This window comes from Pan paniscus, chromosome 8 (assembly GCF_029289425.2).
Source record: "Pan paniscus chromosome 8, NHGRI_mPanPan1-v2.0_pri, whole genome shotgun sequence".
Lineage (NCBI taxonomy): Eukaryota > Metazoa > Chordata > Mammalia > Primates > Hominidae > Pan > Pan paniscus.
This window is the reverse complement of record NC_073257.2, coordinates 47,034,072-47,055,832: the sequence shown is the minus strand read 5'-3', so window position 1 is coordinate 47,055,832 and position 21,761 is coordinate 47,034,072. Positions and strand designations below refer to the sequence as shown.

At 36.4% G+C, this 21,761-nt stretch overlaps 1 protein-coding gene across 34 annotated transcripts in view; it reads left to right on the top strand.

Annotated features, from left to right (window-relative positions):
• The window catches only part of PARD3 (par-3 family cell polarity regulator), a 707,905-nt gene that overhangs the window by 398,914 nt on the left and 287,230 nt on the right, over positions 1-21,761 (top strand). For 31 of the 34 annotated variants that reach the window (XM_034930281.3, XM_055092624.2, XM_063607334.1 and 28 more), the window contains 2 exons: positions 16,244-16,335; positions 18,708-18,791. In XM_034930281.3, coding sequence (XP_034786172.1) covers positions 16,244-16,335; positions 18,708-18,791 — 176 coding nt within the window. The remainder of the gene's footprint in view (positions 1-16,243; positions 16,336-18,707; positions 18,792-21,761) is intronic. The other 3 variants (XM_034930282.3, XM_055092623.2, XM_034930275.3) reach the window with 1 other exon arrangement.

Here is a 21,761-nt window from a genome sequence, read left to right as displayed (position 1 = left end):
TTTACTGTCTTGAAAAGTTAAATGATAGACACTTAAAATTTACTTTTTAAATTTCGAAGTTCACTATTCTTGCTTCTAGAGTATAGAATTACACTCCTTTTTCAGAGTTAGGACAAATTGTTGAAAATGAATAGCTCTGAAATAGACTTATTTTTATGAACTTAAGTTTTTATGAATATGCTTTTACTGAAAAAAGATGTTGTATATTTAATTTCTAAAATTTTGTTTTAGACTTGTCTTGCTACTTTCTCCAGACTCTGAAAGAGGAACTTTGTTTTTTCTGGATGGGTCATTGGTCATTTTTACTCAGTGGAAATTTTTTATAAAATCACATTGTAATTTGGTTAAGGAAGGGTATTTCTCTTTGTACCACATTGAAAAGTACCTGTGGAATTTAGGCTCAGCCTATTTTCTCCTTTTTGTGGTGAAAAGTCAGAAAAGCTGAACAGTAGTAAATGCAGTTGGTAATTGAAAACCATTAAGATAAATGCACTCATTATTTCCTTTCAAAAATTTCCTCAAGTTCAAAATAAACCCAAACAATCGAAATTATTTTCTTTATTTTGAAAATAATCCATTACCTTCAAATCACCTTTAAGAATTTCTATTGCAACTTAATCATAATGATTCAAAAATAAGAAAATCATTAGAGAGGAGACACAATGTTGGTGGTTCATAGGTGAAGGGGATATAATGTTGAGCATATTCTTTCAATTTTCTTGAGGGTTGAAGTTTTCCCAAATAAAAATTTTGAGCATAGGAAATTCAGTGTAATCCATGTTCTTTTCTGTGGCTTTTTAAAACTGCAAAGTGAATTCATTCTTACCTGAATACTGTAATTGCCTGATGGATTCTTCCTTCCTGCTGCACAGACAAAATCAGTCCACCGAGACCACAGCATTACAGTAGAGAAAGTTTAATTGACACAATGCTGGTTCATGCTGAAGAACTGGAGTTATAACTTAAGTCAGTCTCCCCAGAGGCTTGAAGCTTAGGGTTTTTATGTACAATTTGGTGGGCAGAGGGCTGGGGAATGGGTGCTACTGATTGGGTGGGGATGAAATCATAGTGGTGTGGGAACCATTCCTCATGCCTCTGGGTGGGACCACAGGATCTGTTGAGTTATGAGTAAGGGGTCCCCTGTTATCATCCTTGCTGTAAGGGTAAACTGTAAACTAAATTCCTCCCAAAGTTAGCTTGGCCTATGGCCAGGAATGATGAATGACAGCTTGGAGTTTAGAAGCAAGATAAGTCAAGTATGTCAGATTCCTATTGTTACAATTTTGCAAAGACATTTCAATCTGGCCATTGCAGTTCATGTTGTGATACAATCTTTTTTAAAGATATTTAAAGTCACAAAATTCATACACTATTTTATTTGCAGCCACCTCTATTTGTTCATAGTCTCACTTTCCATATTCTATCTCTAGCAAATGGATGTCAATGTTAATACTGGGCAGTGTCTGGCTAGGGTTTCATTTTCATTTTACATCAGGTTGTTCCCTTAGTAATCCAGCGCATTCTGGACAACTAAACACTAGAGTCAGGGACTGAGCTAGATGCTGTAGGTGCAAAGATGCCTGAGGGAAGCCTGGCCCTGATAGGTGCTTAATGAAGAGCTGAGTTTGCTCACTGTTACTGTAGAACCTCTCATCTCTGCAGGCTGCCTTCTTCTGACATAGTCTCATTTTGAGCGGGAAACTCATGTTTGTTGTTAGTGATGTTCTGTGCAAAGTCCCCCCTGCCCTCCTTATGTTGGTGTGAAGTGTCACTGAAATGAGCCACTCTTCTGGACGTCTTTTAAGGGTGCATCTAGTCTAGTTATATCTGCTCAAAGCATAGCTGACTGTGACATGACAAGATTTGGGTTATTGTGGGGCTCTCTCTGCTCCTTCCCTACCTGTGACACCTTCCCCAGTAAACTCTATTTCCCATTTACATCTTGTGATTTTTGGCACTGTGTATTTTGCACTCTGTTTACAAGTGGTGTGTCCTATTCTTAAGTAGCTTTCTTTTGAGGAGGGTAGACCTACATACATGTAGACTTCGTGGATTGATAGCACAGACAGGAGACGGATTACCTAACTACTCTGAGCAGCAGTTCTCTATTCCTAGAATAGGAAGAGCGTGTGTATAGTGCCTGGCAGATTCATGAAGGCTTTTAAATCTATGACCACTCAGTTAATGCCTTCTGTCCTCCTACCCATCTTTACCCTCTGAGGGTACCCTCCATGTAAAGTTGTTTTTAGTATTTAAGTATAATATCCATAAGATAAACTGCTTTCTCCAGACAGTATGTATGCACTTAATAGGTATACTTGTAAAACACCAAATAGCAATTCTATGTTCAGGACCACTTTGTTGATGGGTAGATTTGGGGGTGCAATGCCACCTGTACACTGCACCCCAAGCTGTGTCCCCTCCAAGTGTCTCGTTTCCTTAATCCCACTGAGGTGCCATACCCGTGAGCAGAGGCACTATGGTGTTTAATCCCTTTCTACTGGTCTTTTATGCAATTCAGGTTCCTTTTTAGATAAGAATCATTCTTTGCTGTTTGACTGGTTTGTTATAAATTCATTGGTTGATAGCATTTCATTTGTTGGTTCAAGTAACATTTAAACATGTGATATATGAATAGGCTTTCTAGAATGTAAAACAATACATATAAAAGCAATAATCTGGCCAACTATGAGTATCATTCAGAGTGTTGATACTTTATATTATTGATTTTGCTTATTTATTGATCTTCTGCGAACTCTTCCTTTTCTTTCTAATGGTACTCAAGTACTACTTCATTCACTTGGCTGACTTCTCCCTTCCCCTGAGCCTGTGTCTTCCCAACTCTTCCCAACTCTGTGTTCAGTGACACTATATTGGTTGCCAGGGTGGGAGTGTTTGTGCAACAGGTATCAACAAACACTACATATACGGCTTCCCCACCCCCCCACCCCCCCACCCTTTTTTTTTGTTTGTGGAGATTCTATTAGTGTTTATTAGCACGCTCCTGGTTCTCTCATTTCTTCACACCAGTTCCTGCGCATTGGTGGTTATTCCTCCAGAAGTTGGTGGTTCTTCGTCCTGGTCATGGCTTTAACAGTCTGTTCCTTGCATTGATTTTTGTCTTTCACCTGTAAGATCAAACTTCTGGTTACTGCAGATGAATCTGCATGTCTGCATCTGCTTGTCTGGTCTGCCCACCCCCATTCCTCTCTCCATGAGTCCCTGGAAGAGTTACGATATAGAGGCACTTGGGAGGTCTTTTCAGTTTCCTTTTCCCAGTACTTACTTAGTGACGTTGCTTTTTAATTTTTTTATTTGTTTTCTAAATATATAATACTTATACATGTGATATTTTGTTATATCCATAGAACATATAATGATCAGAGTACTGGGCATGTCTATCACCTTGGGTATGTTTCAAGTCCTCTCTGCTTTCTATTTTGAAATATATAATAGATTGTTTATTTTTTTCTTTTAATTTTTTTTTTATAGAGACTGGGTCTCGCTGTGTTGCCCAGGCTGGTCTTGAACTCCTGGGCTCAAGTGATTGGCCCATCTTGGCCTCCCAAAATGCTGGGATTACAGGTGTGAGCCCACGCCCAGCCAGATTGTTGTTAACTGTGGTCAGTAGATTCAGCTTTTATAGAAACCTTAGGGTTTTGACCTGAGGATGTGATTTAAAACTGATCCTTTCCAACTTCTCAGTCTTATCCAAGTTGCAAGGCCGACTGAGTGTTCCTTTAGGATGTTTTATGGCTAGCAATGTCATGGGTTTTTAAGTGCCTTGAGAAAACAGCTGAGCCATAGCAGTGCTCTTCTTAGGCATGTGGGTACAGTAGACATGCTTCTATTTTTTAAATATGATTTGTACTTTGTACCTTGATGATATTTGTTTCTCCCCCCTCCCCCCTTTTTTTTTTAAGAGCGAGGGTCTTGCTCTGTCACCCAGGCTGGAGTCGCTCTGTCACCCAAGCTGGAGTGCAGCGGCATGATTATAGCTCACTGCAGTGTTGACCTCTGGGGCTCAAGTGATCCTCCCACCTCAGCCTCCTGAGTCGCTGAGACTATAGGCACGTGTTACCACTCCCAGCCAGTTTTTGTGTGTGTGTTTCTTTGTTGTAAAGACAAGGTCTCACTGTGTTGCCCAGGCTAGATGGGATTTCTTTTACTGTCAGAAGAAATGAGATCGTTAACTATTAATCTCTTTGACCTTGTCAATTATTTAACTCAACTACTTTGACATTTGCAATGTTATTACTAGTGTCACAAGTTTTCTCATGGTTTAATGATTCTTTTAGGGTAGAATTTTACTAATATCTGACTTGCTACTCTAAAGAATATTTATAGTCGTCAACTTGTTCCCCCTTTCCCTTGCAATTCCAATTTTTTAAAAAATCCTCATATATAGGGGTGATTTTCAGAATGATAGAGAACAGAGCCAAAATGATTTGGCCACGTAAGGAGTGGGTTTCCTACTTAATGTCCAAGGGACAGACCTAAGCCTGTGAAACTCAGCGTGGTGATAGAGACCTGTGAGGCAGGTAACTCGGGACCCTTAGAGATAAAGAAGAATCTGGATAAAAGGGCTATGAGACTTATTTTAGAAATTGCCTAATGACAGATTCAGGGTTTTGAATAGGAAATAGTATCTGGTATTCAAAAGGTTTCTCAAATAAGTGGGGGAAAAAAAAAAAAAAGGTAGAGCTGGCCCTTGAAACGCTAATCTGAATAACAAAAGACCGAGCTGACTTTCCAGGAAAAGTGTGAAAGGCTTCTGAACCCACTTTCCTTGTCTTTGTCTTTGTGTGACTGTACTGCCCATTGTTCCTACACACAATTAAACACATCCATGCTCTGGAGTCAGGTATTAATGCATAGGTGTTATGGTTTTTAAAAATATACCTACCGTCCGATATTTTAAAATTGACTTTAGTTTCTTATCAGTTACAAAGTCTTATATATATATGTGTGTGTGTGTGTGTGTGTGTGTGTATATATATATATATATATCTCTGAAGTACTGCCTAATGTTTTTTCAAGAGAGAAAATTTCTGTTAGTAGTAACCCAGTTCACCCTAGTCTATTATTTGGAGAACAAATAAGCAGTCATCTTGATCCTCTTTTATCTGAACATTTTAAGAGTAAACGTTTCAAGAGTAAAACAGTTCTGATCCCCCAGTGTGACCTCAACAAATATTTCAAATCTTTTATTTTTGTAAATGAAAGTAATGTCTTCTGTATTTTCTATTTCTTATTTGGCCTATGTATCATTTGTTTAATCATTTTTCTAAAAATTGTAATGTCTCTTTCGCTGAAGGCATCTCTTTCTGGTAAATATTGATATGAAAATGTTTCATATAAAAGGAGCTGAAGTTCTTTTAGTCCATTTGCAAATCATGAATCCCGGATTTAATTATATCCCAAGGGAAGAACCTGAGGAAATCAAAAGTACTAACATAATTGGGCCAAACTGTGTAATCAAAAGCAAATGATATGGTTATTAAATCTAATGAAATGATTTCCCAGCATTTAATTCATTTCTCTGATTCAAGATATTTTAGTAATAAATACGTCTGTTGAAATGGACATTCTGTGTTGTCACCACTTTTAAACAGTTCTTTTCTCAAGACCATTTCTGTAAGAAATATTTCTAAAGGTTACACCTTAATGCAGATAGTGGATTTCTGCTGGGGCTGGGAGAAAAGGAAGGTGGAACGGAAGGTAAAGTGTGGGTCCTTATTAAAGCAGAAGGAGAGGAATGAAGAGAGTACATCGCTTTTTAAAAAATGTTATTCTCTTGTATCAGCATCTTCATTTTACATAAAATGAAAACATGCCATTGCTTGGTAAAATATATATGATATCTACGGGATTAATGGCTAGTTTGGCTGGGGCTGGGGTTCATGCCTGTATTCCTAGCACTTTGAGAGGCCAAGGTGGGAAGATCGCTTGAGGCCAGGAGTTAGAGACCAAAATGGGCAGCATACTGAGACCCAGTCTGTACAAATATTTAAAAAATTGGCCAGGTGCGATGATGCACACCTTTAGTCCTAGCCACTCAGGAGGCTGAGGCAGGAGGATTGCTTGAGCCCAGGAGTTTGAGGCTGCAGTAAGCTGTGATTATACCACTGTTCTCCAGCCTAGGTGACAGAATGAAACCCTGTCTCTTAAAAAAGGAGGAAATACACACATACACACACACACACACACACACACACACACACGACTAGCTTATAAAGATTTTGTTAAAATACATAGAAAAAAAAAACTCCTGATAGATAAACTTGCAAAGAGTATATGTAATCATCCCAGAAATATGATTGTATTAGGGTGTTTCAGAGAAACAGAACTGGTAGAATGGAGATTCTATCTATCTATCTATCTATCTATCTATCTATCTATCTATCTATCTAGATATGTATGTCTTTAGATATATACACACATATAACATTTACTATAAGGAATTGGCTCGTGTGATTATGAAGTCTGAAAAGTCCCAAGATCTGCAGTCACCAAGCAGGACCCCCAGGAGAACCAATGGTGTAAGGATCAGCCCAAATGCCTGCAGCTCTAGTCCCCCAGAAGATCTGATACTTCAGTCCAAAGGCAAGAAAAGACCAGTATCTCAGCTCAGCAGTCAGGCAGGACTCCTCTTCCTCAGCCTTTTTGTTCTATTCAGGTCTCCAAATGATTGGATGATGCTCACCCACATTAGGGAGGACACTGGGCTTTTCTCAGTTTGCTGATTTAAATGTTAATCTCTTTCAAAAACACCCTGGCAGACACACCCAGAATAATGTTGGGCCAAATGTCTGGATGTTATGGGACCCCGTCAAGTTGACATATATACTTAACGTTCACTATGATATCTTTAATCTCACTTGCAATTTTAAATTCCAGCTAGAATAGCAGCAAGACTTTTTGCTGATAGATTAAGGGGAATAAGGGGTATGTGTGTCTTTTTGTCTATCTCCCTATCTCTCTCCTCCCCCATCTCTGTCTGTTAGAGCAGCTGTCTAAGAACTGAGAAGGATCTAAGATTTTATCCTACTTGCAAGCTAACAAGTTAGCCTGCCTCAGTTTCATGGTTGCTGACAGAAGACCTGAGGCTCCTAGGTCAGAGATGAGAAATTGTATTACTCTTAGCACAACATGCAACATAAGCATCAGCATATTTGGTTCAGTTCTCCTTACTCCCTAGACGTATGGAAGTGATGCCCTTGGGCCCAGATGGATGCCTGCATGCTCTATGGGTAATGTTACAGGACAGGACTCTGAGCTGATGAATCTTTTATAATGGCAGTAAGCAAGACTCACTCCCCTTGGCCCTGGAGGGAGACACTGTCTCTGTCTCCCACAGCTTATCTCTGTACAGGTATCTTTGAAAAGCAAGTCCAGAACAGAAGCAATCAGTGCCTCTGTTTGTAAGACATGCAGATTTGCAAGAGACAAATGGAGAATTGTCTCCCAACACAGAAAATAAAAGTTGTGAAATGAACAGTTTAATAAGAGGCTGGTAATCATATCAATTGGCTCGGTCATTTTAGAAAGTAGTTTGATACTGGCTACCTTAAAATGATCATGCCATTTGAAACATTATGTTATAGACTTCCTCCAAAGAAGTGAATCCTAAATATTGAAATGTTTTTATTTAGAAATCTGTCAGTTACTGGAGTTGAAATGTTCTTTGATGAGTGAATTGTGAAATGATGATATGTTTACCCGATAGAATATTGAATCATTAAAAATTGTTTCTTTAATGATTGCAATAAAATGATACATTAAATATTTATATTTTATTATTACTATGTAAGAAAAGAAAAACCTATATGATATAAAAAAAAAACTAGAAGTAAACACCAAAGGTAAGAGGAAAAGACAGAAATCATCTCACATCAGTACAACAGTGTCCTGGAGAGCCTGGTGTTCTTTAATCACTCTAACTGAACTTTTGTGCCATAGAAGATGAAGGACACTTATTTTTTAAAACAAATATGTTACCAAATTCCCACTTTCTTTTTTTAATTTATCTGGAGGGTGGTGTTGAGTACCTAGTTAGCCCTTAATAGTTACAAGACAGTTTTCTGAGTACTTCAATTAGCTCATTTGATTTTTATGGAAACTCTGAGATAGATACTATTATTTCCCACAGTTTATAAATGAGTAAACTGAGGCACAGAGAAGTTAAGTAACTTGTCAAAATGATTCTGCATGCAAAATCCATTTTTTTTTATTACTGTGCTCAGCTGCCATATCAAATATAACATGTTTAATACTTTAAATTATTGTATTTGTTTAATATCTTAATTTTTGTTTCACATTTGTATCACATACTGGGAATTAAGGACAATGCAACAAATACATAGCTAATGAGTTTTATTTTCAAAAGAAAAATAAGTGTTACTCTGGTAAGCAAGCCACTTCTGAAAAGAGATTGATTAGTCTGAATAAAATCGTGTCAACTAGAGGGTGGCCACTTGGTCACTAGTGTGTGGTGGGAGAACCCTGAGCAGTGCAGATGCCCTTTGTGCAAAACAAGCGGTGCCAGTGTTCCTGGCATGGTGGTATCTGCTTGAGTGGTCATCTGGGATAAATATGTATAGGAATGCGGCAGATGACGGCAGGTAAAGTGCTGGGACTAGTTATTAGATTCAGTGATTTTTAGTAAGCATCAATATGTAAATCTTCCTATGCGAATCATTGATGACAGGCAAAATGGAAGAAGAATGTGAAGACAAATTGCAGTGTACTTTTGGATGCTGGACTAAATATCTTCCAAGAAGATTCCTCCATGCTCTGGAATCCTAATAATCAATGAGAAGACTTACATATTGGAACTGAATTTTAAGATTCCATTATGCATGGAACTGGTGCAAAGATACATACTTTTTGTTGTTCTCTGTGGTTAGGTAGCTTTCATAAATCAGCACCATCTGTTCTTTTGCCTTTGGTTGTATGGAGTCATGTTGTATATGTATCAAGACGGGAGGCATTTCATTTCTCTGGGAAATGGAAATTTCATGGACTGTGTTAAATACTACATTTGATCAGTATTAGCTTGAGATAAGAATAGTAGGAATCTGGTTGAGGGGATGGCGCTCATATACAGTAATTACATCACAGGCGCTGAATAATTCTTCATAGAATCCTAAATAATTTGATGTTGAGCTTTGTTCAGTAGAGCATAGTTTATATTATAAGGAACTGGACTTTGTCTAAAACTGTAACAGCTGTTAATTTCCCTCTACAAGGGAATATTTTTAATTTTAAAATATCTTATTTTTGCTATATATTATTATATTATTATATCTTATCTAATATTGTCTTTTCTAAAAAGTATTTGCTTTTTTTTCATGAATGTTTTTATTCTGGCAGAATATAAAGATCATGAATTAAAATTGTATTACACATTTCCTGATTTTATTTCTTTGGAAGGTTGCTATAGATTTATCATTTTGTATTGTGAAGCCCTCTCTCCTACAGATGTTTTCAATTGTTTTCCATATATGATGGGAAATTACTTTTTCCTGGTGTTTCGGCCAGTTAATCAAGTAGTTGGGACATTAACACGAATGCCTTCTGGAATCCTATTTGTGATACCTAGGAGACTTGGAAACAGATCCCCTTTGGAATTATTTTTCATCAAATGTAATCCAAAGAAAAAGTGCTTTAATTCACTCTGTCAACATCCTAATAAATATTTTCTCTAGGATACCATAGCTCACTAATAGTTAACATGTCTCTCATTAAGTTAGGAAAATCTTGGAGGGATTCTAAAAAGTATGAAAAAGAACATTTAGTTGAGTGTTTTTTTAGCAATATATTTGAACTCATTAAAATATTTTATTTACTGTTATGAATAACTTTTTTTAAAAACACTTGACAGAAAATATTGTAAATTGTACCATGAGAATTTTCTTTTTTTTTTTTGTGCTTTCTAAACACAAAAATCAAAGATAGATATTTTGGAAATTTAAGTAGAGAAGTATAACTTTAAGTTTTTATAAAACATTTTAAAAATTATAAATACAGGCTTTTCTTTCAAGTGATAAATATCCAAAATATTTACTTCTTGGACCTCAGAATTTGAATGTAGATATACAGATGACTGGTTTCTAGATTAAGTTTTATAGTGTTCCTCTGAATTAGACAGTATGGTTTATATTTCTTGTTTTGTAAACATTTGTGTTCCTGTTTTCTGTGGTGAGAGATGGAGGCAGGATTCTAGTCTCAAGTGTTCTAGTTACAAGTCCTGTACTTTTTTTGTGGTAGGATCACTTAAGTTTTTGGATTTTTTTTTCTTTTTTTTTAGACGTAAGGACTCACTCTGTTGCCCAGGCTGGAATGCAGTGGTATGAACATAACTCACTGCAGCCTTGAACTCCCTGGGCTCAAGTGATCCTCCTGTCTCAGTCTCCCAAGTAGCTGAGACTACAGGCGCACGCCACCATGCCTGGCTCTTTTCCAATTTCTGCTTGAGAAGTTAAACTTTAGTTATTTTTTGGCCCCCCTTTTCTGGAATCCTAATAAAGGTAGTATGTCAGCTGCCTTTTTATGGCAAAAGTAACCACTGATTGGTAAATCGTATCGAGACTTGAAAAACTATAAATATCTGAGGAGCAGCTTATGACTATGACATTGTTCCAAGAGACACTGGCTTCTCTGGGGCATGAGGCTTTTCAGCCGTGGTAGCTCTTGCAACCTCCTGATGTGAGTCACCACGCCTGCGCTGTCTGCTAGAGACCCCAAGAGAATGGCTCCTGCACAGCTGTGAGGACTGCTGGGTGCACACTCCTCTGGAAAACAAGGCATGATACAGCCTTGCTGGCAAGTGGGGTCTCCTGCCTTACACCCTGCACTGTCATTCCAATGCCAGGCAGTCTGTGGGGGCCTTGACAGTCTGCATGTTAGTTAGACCCGAGAAGCCCCTCCACCCCCTTGGCAGGCATTTCAGAATAAAAATAAAGACATAATGCTAAAAGACTTATCATAAAAACGAACAGCCTCTCTGTGCCACTGTTCCCGTCTTTCTCCCTAAATGTCTGCTCTGATATTTACTTCCATGTTTCTAAATAATATATTTATGTTGCTCTTTCCTGATTACCAGTTACTGACATCTGTTGACTTGCCATATGGAAGAAGAGAGTTGTTCCTTTTATACTGCTTCTAGTTTCTTGTTCCCATCCTTTCAATGCTGTTACATCCAAAGTCTAATTTCAGTCAATAGCCAGTGTCACAGCACATGGCAATGTGACAATTGCTCACTGCATAACCAAATGGATACTCTGAATATATTTCCTCATCTACAGATTTTTTTTCTCCTGGAGCAATTTTTTTTTCATGTTGCTTTGTTTTCTCTGTATCTGTTTTTTATTTTCCCCTTGCATTCTGTGTCAGGTCTGTCAAGATGCCTTTTATTTTTCAAATATTCAAAAGTATCAGACCTGAGCCCAGGGAGGAGGTGCAGACTTGTAGTTGCAGCTATTTGGGAGGCCTAGGCTGGAGGATTGTTTGAGCCTAGGAGTCTGAGGTCAGAACTGGGCAACATAGCAAGACCCCGTGTCAAAAAAAGAGAAAAACTAAAGGGGAATGAAAGAACTTTTAGAACGATATCAGACCAATTATTAGTTTCTTTTTTTCTCATGGAGATGTACTTACTAGACCTCTCCATCCTCCTGCTCTTATCTGAACTGGTTTCTGCTTCCTTAAACTGCCCTTTCTCCCGTGTTCTAGGACTTCCCTTGGGTTCTGACTGATTTCTTACTGTGTTTTCTGGATTTTGCTGGAGCACTTCCAAAAAGAGCTTTATATAAGAAAGTGTTCATGTGAAGGAAATAAAGATCTCTTTGCAAGTCTCAAAATTTCTTTTATCTTTCATGCTTGATCTTTTTGAGCATGTAGTTTTACACTGAATTGTTTTTTCAGTGTAGAAGATATGACTTTTAGTAGAATTTAATATCGCTATTCAGAAGGCATTGTTATCATATATCATTTGTTAATAATATTCCTAGTTTTAGTCTGCTAGCAGTCATCCACATCATTTGTCAATCCTGTGATTAAACTCTGCAGTTTGGAGATAACTCCTCATGGTTCTCTTGGCATTTTGTACAGATGACTCATCTAAGAGGAGGAGGTTATATATATATATATACACACACACACACACACACACACACAGAACAGATGTCTTCATTGTGGACAATCTTTTCAAGGATGTTTGTAGAGCAAGATAGGTATAGGATCTCCTTTGACAGCAGCAAGCAAGGATACTCCCTGTCTGTATAAAAGATTCGGGTTCCCTAAGCCTAGGGTTCTTCTGTGTGTGCCAGTGTCCCTGGATCCTCTTCACATCACCTTGTGAGAATCTTAGCTGAGGAACCACTACATAAAAGGAAGATACTCTGGCTAACGGTGTGGCTATGAGTTGTGAATAGTTCTTTGTCTGTGACCCAGAAATCTTCTGCCTTCTGCCAGCATTGATGAAGCTGTAGCTTTCAGGTAGGGTAAAAATCCTAGACCCCTCCTACAGTTTTTACATCTACTTTCTCTCTGAAAATGTCTTCAACCACCACCCCATAAAGTTTTCTTCTTCTTGCCATGTACTTGATTGTATATAGCATTTATTTATCTTTTTCTTGGTTTCTTTACTCATCCTAAAGACATTCTACATTGAAAATATTTTGTATATAGCAAAGCACAGTAAATATCAGGTGTCAGCAAGTTTCTAAATTATAAATAATGTTTTTTATTTGATCGAGTGGGTAATATGTTTCATATTAAATTGTTTTGCAAGGCACAGTGTATGAATAGATGAATACATGTATATACTCTTAAAATGTCGTATATTTGTACATAATTGCCCTAAAAGATTTCTCAAGGTATGTTTTCTATATTATGTGTTATCTATTTCTGTCTTCAATAATGTTTATAAAATTACCATTTGTTGGGTAAGTACTATGTGTCAGGCACCATGTAATGCTTGTGATATGGAGGATTTTCGTACTGATTCTTTCAGTAGTCCTAAGAGGAAGAGTTTTTAAAGTGTGTGTGTGTGTGTGTGTGTGTGTGTGTGTGTGTGTGTGTGTGTGTTTGTGATGGGGTCTCACTCTGTCACCCAGGCTGGAGTGCAGTGGCATGGTCATAGCTTACTGCAGCCTTGAACTCCTGGGCTCAAGCTTCTTGCTTCAGCCTTCCCAGTAGTTGGGACTACAGGCGCGCACTATCTCACCTGGTTTTTTGTAGAGACTGAGTCTTGCTACGTTGCCCAGGCTGGTCTTGAACTCCTGGTGTTAAGCCATTCTCTGCCTCAGCCTTCTAAAGTGCTGGGGTTACAGGTGTGAGCCACTAAGCCCAGCCAAGGAAGATGTTTTTATTGTTCACATTTTATAGAAGAAGGGATAGAAACATGGAAAGGTACATACCTTGCATAAGGTTATAAAATTGGCAAATGATAGAATTGCTATTCACTCCCAGGTCTGTTTAACTCTTCAACCCAAGCTCTTAATGTCTGTACTCTGCTATGAAATGGAGAGTAGGGAAAGGAAAAAGAAAAAAAAAAAAACAAATGGCTGTATTGTCTCATATCTGAAAGTTCTTTGGCACGGTTTAGTTTAAATTGATACTATATAGTTCTATTTTTTTCTTACTTTAAGAAAAAAATAGAGGCGGGTTCTCACCATGTTGCCCACACTGGTCTTGAAATCCTGGGTTCAAGTGGTCCTCCCACCTCAGCCTCTGAAAATGCTGGGATTACAGGCGTAAGCCACCTCACCCGGCCAGTACTGTATAGTTCTTAAATATTGATTTGACATACATAATAACAGCTTTGTTTACTGTAGTTATAATGGAATTCAGTGTATAGTTCTTGCTAAAAGTAACTACATTCAGTCACAGCTTGAAAAAAAAGTACCAGACAACAGAATAAAACCATACAGGAGCTGATAATTTACACATCCAAATATCGGGAAAATCTAAGTTGAGGTTCCACAGCAACTGCAGCTCAGCCTCAGGGCAGTGAATGTTGCCATCCAAACTGGACACCGTATGTAGCTTCATGAAATAATATTCTCCATGCTCTTAGGTGCCTGATAATGGCCACTGTGGGAACAATGTGTGAATTATCAGTGACTGTTTTATCATTGTAGTTTGGGGCATTTCATTTATGTGGCTGTTTCATAGTGCAACATAGGTGTTTCAAGTGGTGATACATCTTGGTGGCATTTCAGTAGTCCTTAAATTATTAATGAATCCTGAAAAAAAGATCTGTAATGTGTAAGATTGTTTTTGTGTCCTACATCTGGTTTATAAACAAATCACATTTGCTCTCCTTCCTGCACCCACTCCCATTGGAAAAGCATAATTTTGGGAGTTCATGTTTACATTCCAAGTGCAGTTCTCAGGCAGGTTCAAGATGTTGGTTAACCTTTGAAATGTATTATGTGCTGGTGCTTAAAGGAGATAGATGACCAAGAAGTACATATTAGAGCCTCTCAAGACACAGCATCATCAATCAAATAGCCTGGCTTCATGCAGAGCTCCACCATCCACAAAGCACAGAGCACAGCTACAACTCACAGAAAAGTTTGGTGCCCTTAGTTTCTACTTCTCATAGATTCGCAAAGGAAATGTCAGTTGGGCCTTACTGCCTGCTTTGCCTTCTCTTACTATCTCTTCAGTGATTTAATATATTGTTTGACATTGTATCTTGAACCTATAACTCTTGCTTATCTTTTGTTCCTATTGATGGCATACACGTTTCTACTGTGAGTCCCTCGAATAACATGATTGAAAATATAAAATTTTTCTCCAATGTTGGACTTCCTGTCCTAATATAGATGGCTTAGTAAATTCCCAATGTGTGCACCTATGAATTATGTTGAAAAAAGTTCACAATAAAATCACCATTGTCAAATTTATGTAATAGAAAAGATCAACCTAACAAATTATATGTATACATAAATTATACATATAAACCTCTAAGAAATAGATTAAATACATTTTACTTAGTTGCATTTGGGGAACATATTACCACAGAGATTCCTAGGCATGATTTTACTTTAATTAGCAAAACATTTACAGAGCTTCTACTAGGTGCCAAAGACTATGCCTCCATCATTGTGTTTGGAGAATCTGAGGATCTCTTAACTGTTCTAATCTGGCTAATAAGTCCGTTGATCTCAGTCAGGTATCTTTATCGTTATTCAAATGATTTTGAAAAGCCAACTTTTAACTATTAATAATAGTGAACTCTTTAATGAAAAGACAGTGGCTGAGATTATAAATGAAGGTAGATTCTTGGGTGGCTTTTCATTTATTTTTGTGAACTACCACGTTTATTCCACATGCACCTTTTTGAGTACTGATTATCCCATTTGAACACCTATCTAATCATTGGTTTGTAAGCTAAGAATAGTATAACTTCAGTAAACTGACATGTGTAAACACCAGCAAACTTATTGAATTTCTGCAACACATTGGAGCAATTTGTACAAAATATTGCCTTTGTCAAAGGAAGCATAGGAGGATGGGGGCTGAGTACTTTGTTACTTTAGCTTGTCCTTTTGTTTGGTCCTTCATGCACAGAAGTAAACAAAAGTGGTCCATTATGGCTAAGACCTTCATACCTTTACAGATACCTCTAAATAATCAGTCGATTGGCTTAGGGTAACTTTATGTGAAATTTTACGGGATGAAGGCTGTAAAATCTGGAACTATACCACTGCCTGTTCCTTTTGACAAGCTGTGTTAGCAGGAATCAAGAACTGAGAAATATGACTTTGAAGCTTTTGGTAATGGTTATGGTTTATAATCGTTTTAACTGTTTTGAGTAGGAAGCTGTTTTCAGACATGCATTTCCAATGTCATGTATATTTGTTTATCAATACATTGTAACAATGGAGTAATATGTAATTACTTCCTAAAATATACATGAAAAGAAATGAAAAATGACCAGATAAGAAAATTCGCATAAAGATAAGTTTTTTCTTTGTTTTTTTGTTTTCTTTCCTTATCGCAGTAGTATATCTTATTCACCTTCTGGGATACACTATCTCATGAGCCTCTTGTTTTCAATTTTAGCTTTTTACAACACACACTGATCCTATCATTAAAGGTCATCCTTCTTAGAGGAAACAGTTACCAAGATCATAATGCCTATTAGACTCCCATTTCATCCAGTTTCCTTTCACATTGTAGCAAGAAACCTAACACAGAGTGTACTTTTCTTTGTGTTGGCTGCCTCTAGGATGAGGATGGGACAGAAGAGGATCACAGTCGTGTTGAACCTGTTGGACATGCTGACACGGGTTTGGAGCATATACCCAACTTTTCTCTGGAGTAAGTTACTGATGGTTTCAACTAAATTTGCAGTATACATGTAGCATCATTAATTGCAGCAAGTATTCTGAAAGCATATGGCATGAGGAATGTTTGTGCTTAGTTAAAAACATGCCGTGCATTGATTTGTTTTTCTAAAGAACATCTTTCATCTCTTGAGTTAATTATGTAATGTAAGCAGTATAGCATGGAAGTTCATGTGTACCTGTCCTGAGTTTCATGCCCTGGCAAATACTATTGAATTATAATATAAAATAGTATTTGATTGAAGATTTTTGTCATGTTAACAACACTGTAAACACCGTAACTCTTTTCAGATTGCTTTGTGTGTCAATATTTTGATCATGTGTTTGTTCTTCACTTTGCTAAATTAAAAAAATTTGCGGACATACTTGAAAAACTAGTTAGATCATGTTAGCATTAATTATTATAGTGTGTATATATATATCTATTTATTGTTGTTTGAAGAAATAGAATCTCTCAAGATATTTAATGAAAAAGAGAGGTCCTAGGTTAGGGACCTTGAAAATGATTTTAAGTGTAAAAGGACAAAGAAAAATTTCCTATTTGTTCCACAGTGTTCTGATTATTTTAAATATTGACATGTGTAAATGGTAGGCATTCTCAGGACTTCTTTCCTTGGTAGCTTAGAGCAGGGAGGGCAGTCATTTTGGATTTTTTTCTTTGACTTTGGGCAAAAGTTGGGGATATAGACATTGACATTTATGTACTTAATTCTGTCTTCTCTTGGTCTTCCAAGAGAAGTGAGTTTAAGCAGGCACTAGAGTCAGATGCTGTTTGAATGTATGGCAGCCAGCACGCTGAGTATTAACATTTAGTAAAGTACTTGCCATGCCATAGTTCTATTTAGACTGTGGGATAAAATCAGTTTATTGAAGTTATGCTATTCTTAGCTTACAAACCAATGATTAGATAGGTGTTCAAATGGGATAATCAGTATCCAAAATAGAATTTTATGAAATCTGGTAAAAAAAAAAAAAAGTAATAAAAAATCCATTTAACCATTTGGCAGTATGGCAGAATTTTTATGTTGTCTTAATTAGTGCATGTGATTAAATCTGTGCACATATTTTCAATTTTGATTTGCTTGATATTCCTGTCTTTATGCAGGACATTCATAGTACATAGGATAACTTCAGGTTCTTATATTAGAAACATAATTGAAAAATTGGCATTTTCCATCACATAAAATTATATTGTGATCTTTGTGAAATTCATTGGTAATAATTGATTGTTTTCCAGCTGGCTTAAAATAGATGTTTAATTGAAGTAGTGTTTCCAAATATTGGTTGTTAGGTAAATACTGCTTAGACCTCTGATGTAATATGTATATATGAAAAAATCTACAAAGAAAGCAAAATCTCATTTAAATAGTTTAGAAAATTACATTGTCTATATGAATTTTCATTAAACTCAGGCTTTATTTTATTAATAGTAAAGATTCATAGACTTGACAAATCCATACATTATGTAAGGTTATGTTCCTTATGCAGAATACTTTTGTAATAGAAGTAAATTCATGTTATGTCATATAATATAAATAGTTTCATAGCTGTAGTCCCAGCTACTCAGAATACTGAGGCGAGAAGATTGCTTGAGCACAAGAGTTCTAGGCCAGCCTGAGCAACACAGCAAGACTCCCTTTCTAAAAAGAAAATTAATTTCGAGCAATTTTATGAAAATTATTTGATTTGTAGTAGATGCCTGTTGGCTTTGAGAAAGGAGTTTTGTAAGCTGCACTTGTAGCACTCTTATAGCGGTTTAGGAAATAGTGACTTTGAATTGTCATGAAGTAGTGAGCAGTAAGGACAATGGTGATCTCCCTTGGACTGTCACTTACAGGAGTGAAAACTTTGGTCTCATTGGATTATTGGAAGGATTAGTGATGTGACATATAAAAGAGCACTTTGTAAATTAGAAAGTGTTCTGTAGCTGCAACATCTTTATTCAGTTAATCTTTAGAGTCCTTGACGTGAGTGTTGGGATGGAAGAGTTTCAGTGTAAGTCTAAAGATTTTACTTGAAAGACATAAACTTGTATTACACAGAAGAATAGGGTCGGTCCAAGAGAAATGTTCTGTGTCATTTTAATGTAGTTATCTCTGATGATTGCTCTCCCTCCATGCCATCAGACTAGTGTTCAGGTATGTAGTTTTTAATGTTGCCTTCATCACCATGCTTATATTCCAGAATATGTATATATATGCCTATGCACTTGGTGGGATTTTTGTTCTGTTCTCTTTTGTTGTTTATTGTGTGTCTGTGTTGTTGCAGTTTTTTGTTTTGTTTTGTTTTGGTTTTGGTTTGTTTACAGTACACGTTCATGCTCCCTCATTCATCATTGTCTCACAGTGATATGGTAAAGCTCGTAGAAGTCCCCAACGATGGAGGGCCTCTGGGAATCCATGTAGTGCCTTTCAGTGCTCGAGGCGGCAGGTAACGTATCTTGGAGGTTTTTAATTGAATCATAATGTAGAGTGTTTTATCTTCATTTATGCTCAGATAGAGAGTGGTGTTGACTTAGCATATGCTTAATAGGAAACATTCTCATTTGGAGGCAACTGCTCCTTCATTCCTATATATATGTCATAATCACAGAAAGCACTTAGCCTGATGAAGAGAGGTTTTGCTGGAACGTGAAGAAACTGCATTTGAATTATCCTAATAAATTTATTGTTCATCACACTCAAGCAAACATTTTACTTTGCTGTAAATTGATGATGGACTTTCAAGTCAGAACTCCAGATGAATTTGCAACGTTAAGGAGAGCTTAAAAGCAGTTTTTTTGGGAAAGCTTAATGCAATAAAAATTATCTAGATGACTTAAATTTGATTTAAGCTTTAAATTTGTGTGTATTTAGTTCTTCAATTTTAGGAGTTTTTTATTATTAAAAACCTTTAATATGAAATTTTAAAAAATTAGGCAAGCCATAGATTTCTGAACCTTGAGTCTAAAAATCATGTACTGTTTGTTAATCTCAACTTCATTACTTTACAGAACATGCATCCTTAAAAACTTCAAATGTTATGTCAGTTTCCTTGATTCTGTTCCTTTTTATGTGTGAAAGGACTGTTGTGATATTTTTGGTTTTAATGTATTCAAATAGTATGAATTGATTTTCCAACAAAGGCTTGGCAGACCTCTGTCACAGACAAGTGAGGTGCACCGCATCCTTTCCCATGAGTCTGAACTTGTGCATGTTTAACTTGTTTAATTTAATTGCATCTTCTCTTACTTGCTCTCTAATGAACTATTTTGGCTTTTTAATTTTTAACTTATTTCTTTTATTGCTATCACCTTATTTTTTTTCTTTTTATTTTAACTTTCTTTACATGGTGAGAAAAAGTGGGGAAGTTGGAGGGTAGACTTATAGCAGTGACTGAGACCGTAGAACATAGTTTAAACTGTTGTCAAGTAATTACAGGCATCTAGGGTGTTGTAGAAGATAGATGTGTGGGATTAAACTATGCATTTTATTTTTTTAAATGAGTATTTGTACAATGGTAGTACTTTCTTGTTACTTGTAAGTAACTGTGGTGAGTTCAGATTTCATCTCTCATGGTTCATGCAATGTTCTAAAGCTGAAACTTGACTTAGAACTCTGCTGGAGTATGAATGAGGCTTGAATGGTAGTGTTACATAACAAGGTATAACATTCACCTTGAATTTTCAAGTGGTGTTATATTCATACAGTTGTGGCTGCTTTTACTTTTTAATTCTCTTTAAAATTCTTTTTTTTTTTAACTTTAGAGAAGCATTAAAATTTCTTCAAATAACTTATAGTTAAACAATATTATTTTCAACATGGCCTTGCCTTTATTTCGTGTAAGAAATTGAGTTCTAAATTACCTCAAAAGTTAAATTTTGTTTTCATTTCTTTCTGGAGTAGGAAAAAAAAGATAAGGTAAAATGCATGGATTATAGCTTCCCAATATGCATATGCCTTAAAATGCTTGTGAAGCATAATTCATCACAAATGAGATTTAATTGTGTCTGTACCAGCTTTGAGCCAGCATTTCAATTACATGTTACTATATTTTCTGTCGTTTATTGCGTATTTTCTACCTCACTGTGAAAGGATATTAGGGTAAAGTGAACAGATGAAAAGCCTAAAGCAAATGGAGAGTAAGATGGAAAAATAAACTTACTATCTAGATTAAGTCAAAGGAAGGCATTTCACAAAATCCACCACAGTTTCTGGTTACCATGGCATTTAGTTTTGATACACCAAACAGATTCAAGAAAACAAGTATGTCTTTGCAGAACTAGAAGTTCTTTTATAGCTGAGTCATTTTTAAGCCCTATTAGTTTGGCTCTTAATGAAGAAAGTCGTGCACAGAGATTTTCAAAGAGACAAAGAGATTTAAGAAAAACAGATTCTTTATAACCTCTTCTTAGGCATCACCAATTTTCATATGGAAGCAGAACAGAAATAGTTTGTGATTCTCCAATACCTGTGTTACATGGTTAAGCTTCTTTGTGGAATTGATAGTCATGGTTCCTCACAGATGGGTTAACAATGGGAGAGAAAAAGTAGGCGGTCTGTTCAGATTGACAGATACAAATCTCCAAGAACTCAGAGATCCCCACCTTCCTCATTCTCAGAAATGCTCAGAAATGGATTCCTGTTACTTCATAAGAAACCTTTCCAAGCATTTCTGTTGTGACAATCCCTGTGTTAGGTGCTAGGAAACAAAGATGAACGGAATATGTTCTTCCTCCAGAGATTTGCAGTCTAGATGGAGTGATAGCCAAGAAATCACACAATTACAATTATGTGATAAATGTTGATATAGTTATATAATAGGTGCTCTGTGAGCTGATAGGGGAAGAATGGTCTGAATTAGGCAACTGAAAATGGCTTGTTGCGGAAGATGATTTTAAATGTGATGATAGCTTGTAAAGGTAGCTGTGTCAACTTCATGGTGGCTTGTGCAAGAGTAAATTAAGCAATGTAGTGTAGCAGGAAGGAAGAAATTAAGTGAAGTTAAGAAATTGCACATATATCTAGTAGGAATACAATAATATATATTCATGATATGTAAGTAGAAATTTCCAAGATAACTTCCCTTATATAAAATTCCAGTCATTCTTGGGCCTTCTCAATTTTGGAGGATAACTAATTGAATAACAGTTACTGAATACTTACTTTTATAAAAGTTACAAATACATGTCAGTATTGCTTTCTCATTTAGATTTTCAAAGTCAGAGCGTCTAACGAATAATGCAGAATACCAATTGTATATTTTGAAGAGAAGGAACACAACCCAGACTACCTCAAATATCAAATGTCATTAAGGAAAATAGTAATGTAAGCTTGTGAAGTTAATGTTAGAGAGATTTTTACAGCCATTTAGATCTTGTTGTGACCTGATGTGTGATGAAGTTTTTTTTGTTGTTGTTGG